Genomic DNA, 8952 nt, shown 5'->3' with positions numbered 1-8952 from the left:
CCAGAATCTTCATGCATCATTAAGGAACATTTTCTGTTCATAGTTTGCCTTAAAACTGTTAATAAAACTCACATATCCTAGCTTTGAAACTGTCTCTGCTGCATATGCTGTCCATGGATATTTCACCAAACTATAAGGTCACGGTTTCTCAGTTGTATATAATATTTATAGGTGTTCTGACTATGCTCAAATAAAAACACTTTAACTTACACTCAAGCATATGTGATGTATATAATAAGGAAATGTATGTAGAAAAATGTGATTACTTTTTATTCCAAGTTTAATTTTGGTCTTTTCAGTTGACATTGCAGTACATTACAGAATTTTTCTATTAAGCTACTTTTAGTTATTGCATCATATGAACAACTGTTGGGTACATCCAAGAGCAAAATTAAAACATGACATGTCACATGGTATTCCTGTGCAAAATGCGTTTTCGCTTTTTATGTCCTAAGTCTAAGCTTTGTCACTTTTCTAATTTATTGAAGCCACTCTCTTTAGTGTCATGGTGACTAAGTGAACAAGTGATGGCTCATGAAAAAACAGAATTTAACATTAGTATGTCAGGTATGACCATATGACAGCAGAAAGGATGGACACTTTGACAACCAGCTTGCCCAAGCATAAAGATATTATTCTATTAAAAAATGTACACCATAAAAACTATCATGAGCCAATGTAAGTGAAATATTTACAAAAATTATACAAAGAAAAATGCCAAATCTGTATTGTCAAAACCCTCAATTAAATAAGGTCAGTGTACAAGTTAAGTGAGTCAGTTTGTAAGCTATTTGAGTCAACTTTTCAGTAATAGAATGCTGGAAATATGTTTAAATATTCTCAGTCATATTGTTTCTTTGAGAAAGGAATGTGTTTTAAGGCAATGAGATTATTTGTGTAACTAAAGTTTGTGTTTGACAATGTGTGTAAGTCAAGAAAATATAAGATCATAAAGAGGAGACTTTTTGAATTACATATTTAGACTGAAACCATCTTTGAATAACAACCAGTTGTTATGACACTCCTTCAGACATCCCATGGGCTTTTTTAAGGCTAAACAGAACGCCAATATAAGGATGGAAGGCCAGGCATCCAAAATAGTAGTTCTATTGTTTTGTGTTTATGCTGGCATTATTTATCCAAAAAAATTACAATTTAACAGGTCAGTACTTGACTTGCTAATATGTCTGCTAATATAACACTGACCCAAGACTCTTCTTCCACAATTTTTTATATTATCATGTAAAAACTTCTTAATCACCCAGGGAGGCAAAAAGATCATAACTGCTATCACTGGTACATATTTGAGAAAAATAGCTTTGGAATTCTCAAGGAATGGGGGCTTGAAGAATCATGAATCTTGAAGAGAGAGGAAAACATAATTAGAAAAGAAATATATAAAACAAAGATTTAAAGATACGTTTTTGTCTATTAACCAATTGAAACATCCAGCTTCCTTCTTATTTCAAATAGCTGTCATGTCATTTCTCAATGGAAAACCTAACAATTAATAGTCCTTTTTTACAGTTGGAGGGATTGCTTCTCCCTGAACAAACCTTGTATCCTACATTTCTTTTATTCCTGATTTTCTATCTGCTTATTATGGTAGCGAACATCGGAATCATTCTGCTCATAATAATGGAAAGAAGCCTACATGAACCTATGTACATTCTCTTCTGTAATCTGCCCTTTAATGATGCATTTGGAAACTCTGTCGTTTTCCCTCGGTTGCTTGGAGACCTTTTAAGGCCAAAATCTGTACGCTACATCAGTTATACTGATTGTGTTGCTCAGGCCTTTGGTTTCCACATGTATGTTGCTGCCTCTCACACTGTACTCATGGTTATGGCCTTTGACAGATATGTTGCCATATGTAATCCACTGCACTATACAACTATCATGACTACCAAAATGGTGGCTAAACTGACTGCATCAGCCTGGGGTATTGCGCTGCTCTGTGTGAGCATACTGTTAGCTCTGACAATAAGGCTGAATCGCTGTGGAACAATAATAGAAAATCCGTTCTGCGATAATGCATCACTGTTCAAACTGTCATGTGAAAATCCTTACATTAATAATGTACATGGCCTGATATACACAACATCTTTACTTGGCTCTTTAGGATGCATTGCACTTACTTATGCCAAAATAACAGCTGTCTGCATTAACCGTAAAAACAAAACTTTGAACAAAAAGGCTTTAAAAACCTGCAGCACACATTTGACTGTCTATTTAATAATGTGGATATCTGGATTTACCATGATCATACTCCATCGTTTCTCTGGTTATGCAGAATACAGGAAAGGAGCTGCACTGCTTTTCCATGTCGGCCCCGGTATTCTGAACCCTGTTATATATGCCCTGCAAACAACTGAGATCAGACATGCTCTGCTAAAGATTCTGCGCTCAAAGAGGGTGATCCCTTGACCAAAATCGCTATACATTATAAAAGAAAGAATTTCCTTGTGCAATTTGACTTTAAATTGTTAATAATACTCACAGTAACTTGTATTAGTTTTGAAACTGAAATATGATGTCCATATATAATTCTTCATCAGACTATTTGTAACCAGTCAGTTTCTCAGCTATATATAATTTTTATAGATTTGTACTTTGAGTACATTCCAATGATAACACTTTAACGTACACTATAGTATATTTACAACGAAGTTTATTCTTTTTCTAAAGTTTAATTTAGTTTTTTTTTGACTGATGCTTTACATTACAGTAGGCAATGTAGGCAAATTTTTTTATTCATGTTGTTTGTCATGCAACTGTCGAGAACAGACTAACCCAGACTACATCTCCCAGAACCCTTTGGGAGATCACATGACTCCTGACCTTTCATTGTCCTCCAATCAGCACTCTTGATCTCCCGAGTACTAATGCGAATCACCTGTGTTATTTGTCCAATGACCTCCTTAGTTTAATTTATAAGCCTGGACTTCACCCATAGTTAATTGTTAGGTATTGTATCACTGTGATCTGCTGAGCATTCTCCTATATTTATCTGTATCCTGTTTATAATCTTTGCTTACCGTTCTTCTGACTCTGCCTTTTGCCTTAACCTTTGGATTGATTGCCTGTTTTGTCTGTTGGATTTCTGGTTTTGACCATTTGTCTGTTTTTCTCTACACTGCCCCTTTGTTTTACCCTTTTGGAATGTTAGCCTGTTTAAGCTTTGTAACATTTTTCACCCATTAAGTCAATTCTGTTTAGTGTTATAGTGACTAAATGAAAATGTGATGGCTCATGCCCAACACCTGCTTGTTAAGTTTTTGCAAAGTTGTGAATATGAATGAGAATTTGGATCATCCCCATTCTACAGTCTGGCAGAAAGTTTATGCCTGAGAAACACACACACACACACACACACACACACACTTTCTAAGCTACTTCTCCCTCAGGGTCACGTGTGGGTGTGCTGGAGCCTATGCCAGCAGTCATGTTTATGCCTGAAACAACTAACTATAAACCACCCTGCGCTTGCATGAAGCCATAAAAATGTTGATGGCAGAAAAATGCTAGCAATGCCAATAAAAAGGCCAAGAAACCTACTCTGTAAGCAGCAGTCCTTGAAATTTGTCAAAAACTATGCTGTTGCTTAACTACAGTATACTGAAGACCCTGGAGAAATGGGTGAACCTCGCCTCATCCTTGCTTGTGAACGACTGAGCCTTTCAGGGATGCTCCCTTTGTACCCAATCATGACACTCACCTGTTTCCAATTAACCTGCCCACCAGTGGAATGTTCCAAAAAGGTGTTTTTTGAGCATTTTGAATCTTTTGTTGCCCCTGTCCCAAATTCTTTGGAACATGTTGCAGGCCTCAAATTCAAAATGAGTGAATATTTGCAAAAAACAAAAAAGTTCATCTGTTTGAACATTAAATATCTTGTCTTTGTAGTGTATTCAATTGAATATAGGTTGAAAAGGATTTGCAAATCATCGTATTCTGTTTTTATTTATGTTTTACATAACGTCCCAACTTCATTGGAATTGGGGTTGTAATTTATACATATATTCCAGTGGTGGACAGTAACTAAGTAAATGTAATTTGTTACTGTACTTAAGTAAAGTACAGATCCACAAAAAAACTACTTAAGTAAAAAGTCACCCAAAATGGAAATACTTTCACTCCACTACATTTCAAAGTCAAATATCTTACTTTTTACTCCACTACATTATTCAAAATCTGTCGTGCCTTTTACTTTTTGTGTGTATAAGAACGTAACATGTCAAAACAAAAGCGCAAAGCAAGAACACCAATCAGGGCACAGCGGTCACTTTGTTCTGAGCTAGTTTTGACCTAGTTTTAATACCGACCCAGTGCAAGCACATGGTTCAACATCAGTGCAGCAGTGTAAAGATACATATGTCTACCTAAATGATGGAATAAACCCAACTTTGTGTAAATAATAATAATAATAAAATAATAATAATAATAATAATAATAATAATATTAATAATAAATTACATTTATATAGCCCACAATAGGGCGGCACGGTGGGTAGCGCTGTCGCCTCATAGCGAGGAGGGCCTGGGTTCGATTCCCCGGCCGGGCGGCCAAGGTCCTCTCTGTGTGGAGTTTGCATGTTCTCCCCGTGTCTGCGTGGGTTTCCTCCGGGTTCTCCGGTTTCCTCCCACAGTCCAAAGACATGCAGTCAGGCCAATTGGACATACTAAATTACCCCTAGGTGTGAGTGTCTGTCTGTGTCTGTCTGTCTGCCCTGTGATGGACTGGCGGCCTGTCCAGGGTGTATCCTACCTTCCGCCCGAAAACTGCTGGGATAGGCTCCAGCATCCCCCCGCGACCCTGACGGAGAAGCGGCTTAGAAAATGGATGGATGGATGGCCCACAATATAGAAATATGAACATATGCAGTTGTGATCGGTGTGTTTCCTTTTTCTGAATTCATGCAAACACTTATTTTATAGTAAATTAGTTTATGTTTATGAACAGATCAATACAGTAAAGGAAAACTTCTAAGTGATCCTGAGTTTAAAGCAAGTTTTTATTCAACTTGTAACTAAGTTCTAAAGTAATCTTAAACTGAAACTTTGCTTGTTTGTAAAAGTGATTTCAGACCCACTTGGGTCTCCCTGATGGAAACTGTTTACCTTCAGTGTTTTGTGCTTATGATCATTTTAATAGATGAACGTCATTAGTGACGCTGACTTAAAAGACTGGTTTACCAAGAGAGACACTGGAGTATTTTCACCTAAAATGAGTTCATGAAGAGAGTCTTGTTACAAAAATGATAACAGGACATTTGTCATAATTAAATCTTTTTGTACTTTTATTTTCGATACTTAAGTACATTTGAAGGCAAATACTTTTGTACTTTTACTCAGGTTGAGTTCTAGAGTAAGGACTTCTACTTTTAGTGGAGTAATATTTTACCTTTGGTATCTCTACTTTAACTCAAGTACATGATTTGTGTACTTCGTCCACCACTGGTATATTCGTATATTCATTATACTTTCAAGTCCTGGAGTGCTGCTTCACACTCTTAAGTCCATTTCACTTTCTGCAGCATGTCTTTTTTACAAGGTCTGTTAAAACTGCTGCTCTGTTGGAGAAGTTTGGCATAAAATGACAATATTACCTGACGTGTCCTAAGAAGGATCACACCCTTCATTTTATGTTCAGCGCTAGACTATTCCTTACCACCTCAACCTTGTCGGCCTGCAAGCGGATGATTCCTCCCCTGAGTACATAGCCTAGGTCGGAAACCATACCTCTTGCCAGGTGATATTTGCCTGGATTTGCAGTCAGTACTACTTTGCTGATTCACTGTAGTACCTCGCCAATATGATGCACATGCTCCATCCAAGAATTAGGGACAAGAGTTAGAATGAGGGACAAACATGATGAAATATAACTAAGCAAACAAATCCAAACTATACAAACAGCTTGTCAAAACAGGCTTACAAACAAACAATAATTCAAACAATCAGCACATACATCAGCTGACACTGACTTCCTTAACAGAGGGGCCAAACATGACATATCCCCCCACCTAGGTGCGTGGCTCTGAAGCACGCCAAAAAACAAACAAAATTAAAAAAAAAAAAAAAAAAAAAAAAAAAAAAAAAAAAAAAAAAACCACACAGAACAAAACCAGACAGACACCAAGGACAGGACAAAACAGGGACAGGAGGATGGAACAGTCACAGGCCACGGAAACAACGGGCACAGGCACAGAAACTGGAACAGGACACGGAACCACAGGAGCAGAAGGCATAGACAAAGAAACAGGAGCGAAAACAGATTAGACAGCATGAGGATGAAACATGGAGGGAGGACGAGGAGGCACAACATAACAACGAAACACAAAAATGACTGGAGGCACAACAGGATAAGGGAAACAGGAATGTAAAACCGATCATGCAAAAGACAGGGGATCAGGGACCAAAACAGACACTGGCACAGACACAAGAGATGGGAACAAAACCACACCAGGAACAGAGGAGAGCAAAAAGAAAGGACAGACAAAACAAGACACAAGCAGAAACAGGAGAAACAGGAGGGCCACGGGGAACAGCAGACACAGGAAGTGCAGAAGGCCCACAGGGAGCAGACACAGAAGGAACAGAAGGCCCACGGGGAGCAGACACAGGAGAAACAGGAGGCCCACAGGGAGCAACAGACACATGCAAGGGCGGGACAGGTAGGAACAAAGGAACTGTGACGTCCACGGAGGCAGACGAACCTGCAGCGACATCCTCGGTGACTGGCGGCGGGTCCGGAGGCACGGGCTTACCGCGGGTAGCATCCATGGGTTCAGACTTGCTGTGGGGTGCGGCCACAGGATCAGGAATGCCACAGGATCAGGAATGCTGTGGGACACGGCCATGGAATCAGGATCACTCTTGCCGTGGGGCACGGGACGGGATCAGGAACTGGCGAGCTACGGGGCCCAGCTATGGGATCAGGAACTGGCAAGCCACTGGGTGTGGTGGCCATGGGATCAGGAACTAGGGCTGGACAGCTGATCCAACCTGGAGGAACACACAAAACCCTCTCGGCCGCTCCCAAGGCTCACTTGAGCTATTCTGTAGGTTCCTTCTGTCTCACCACATCTTGCACTGCAGGTTGCTCCTCCCTGCAGCATTGCTCAAGCCAGGTGGACCCAAGGCACTTACCTGAGCTCGTCATCCTAATTGAAGACGGGATGGTCCTTCACCTTCCTACAGGATCAAATGAGACACTCTTGCGCCAGGGATTTGCTCTCACTGGCTTGGCGGCGTTGGGACGCTGATAAATTGGGCTGCGTAGAAACAGCCAGAGATTCATCCCAATGGCACAGCCACATCCCAGTGTGTCACTTACTCGCTACATCCTCTGATGGCTGGTCTTTGTTTGATGTTAGATGTTTCCGGATGTAAAATTAGACACCTGATTGGTTAAAATCTCTTGGGATTCCTATCTACAAGATAAGGTGAATTAAGGCATTGATTGATTAAGGCACAGTGCCTTGTCTTTACTTTCCTCAATGCAAATGCCTCCTGGGTACTTCATTGCATAATCACATATTACCTGGATATAGCAGTTACCCCCACAGCTTCTTGGAAGAGGTCCTGCTATGTCCATGGCAATACGTAAAAATGGAACATCTACAATGGACAAGGTAATCATGGGAAACTTGCCTGCACTTTTCAAAGGGGCTGCAAGTTGGCATTCATGACATGCTTTACAATATTCCACCACAACTTGATATTGATGCGGCCAATGAAACCTAGTGAGTATCCTGCTTAATGTTTTGATTCTACCCATATGATCTGCCCAAGGATCTAAAAGTACAAGTTTACATGCCTTAAATTTTTGGGCACCACAAGCTGCTCATACTCACTCTTGATTCTGTATAAAATGTTGTCTTTTAAAATGAACTGTTGTCACCTTCAGCTGTGGCTGTTTCAGCGTGGGCTCTTCTGCTTGCTGACTATGTCAGGTAGTAACCCCTCTGCATCTAGTTTTAGTGCTTTACATGCTCCTCTATGGGTGTATCTCTGACTTCTTCCTGACTTCTGACAGCTTTATGCATTTGTGATTTCACAGAATGGGAGTTCTTCATTAGAGTTGCTTTCTTGACCTGTGTTTTTAGTCTGTGCATGGGTCATTACCATTGCCTCAGCTTTGCTTCTGATTTAAAGATCTACCAGCACTGATATGTCTCTGCCAAGGATTACAGCATAAGGGGCCTTTTGCATAATACCCACATTCAGTAAGTATGTTTGACTGTTAACATCTGCTGTTGGGTAAATCTGCTCCTCCCCATGTATGCATTTAACTCTAAACTCTCCTGTGTATTTTAACTGTGTCTCTGGTGAGCTAGCATTAGCAATTGCCTTTCACCAGTGTCTAGTACTGCATTGCACGTTTTGCCCCTGCTTTGATGCGTAAAATCACATCTTTACTGAAGTCTTTTGGTTTAAAACTCTCTTTCCTTGAAGGTGTGCAACATAGCTAGCTGGTAATGCTTTGAAGCTTAGGGCATGTTTATTAACCTGTCTCACTGTTTTCTGTGAACTAGGTTGGAGACATCACCCCTCCCAGATGACCCTGTCCCCCACAACTTCCACCATCTTATTCTAAGGGACCCAGAGCCACTCCCAGGTCAACTTGGAGATATAATCCTTCCAGTGGGTCCTAGGCCAACCTCTGGGGGCTCTTCCCAGTAGGTTGTGCCTGGTAAATCTCCAATGGGATGCAGCCAGGGACATCTTAAATCAGGCCTGAACCACCTCAACAGGCTCCTCTTAAATGTGCAGGAGTAGTAGCTCCTGCCAGATGACCAAGCAAGAAAGATCATTTCTATTTCTGGTTTCTGTAATCACATTCAGTTATTACCTAAAGTTCATGACCATTGATGAGGGTTGGGATGTAGACTGACTGGTATGGCTCAGCTTCTCTTAACCTCTACAGTCCAGTATAGCAAACACATTACTG

The 8952-nt window shown here is 40.3% G+C and overlaps 1 protein-coding gene across 1 annotated transcript; it reads left to right on the top strand.

Moving 5' to 3' along the window:
* Positions 1-1491: 1491 nt before the first annotated feature.
* LOC108431253 (olfactory receptor 146-like) lies at positions 1492-2427 on the top strand. Its single transcript, XM_017704273.1, has one exon. The coding sequence runs from the start codon at positions 1492-1494 to the stop codon at positions 2425-2427; it is 936 nt and encodes a 311-aa protein (XP_017559762.1).
* Positions 2428-8952: the final 6525 nt, after the last annotated feature.

Source organism: Pygocentrus nattereri, chromosome 16, assembly GCF_015220715.1.
Source record: "Pygocentrus nattereri isolate fPygNat1 chromosome 16, fPygNat1.pri, whole genome shotgun sequence".
NCBI lineage: Eukaryota > Metazoa > Chordata > Actinopteri > Characiformes > Serrasalmidae > Pygocentrus > Pygocentrus nattereri.
Note: the sequence above shows the minus strand (reverse complement) of the source record. Positions and strands in the feature narration are given on the sequence as shown.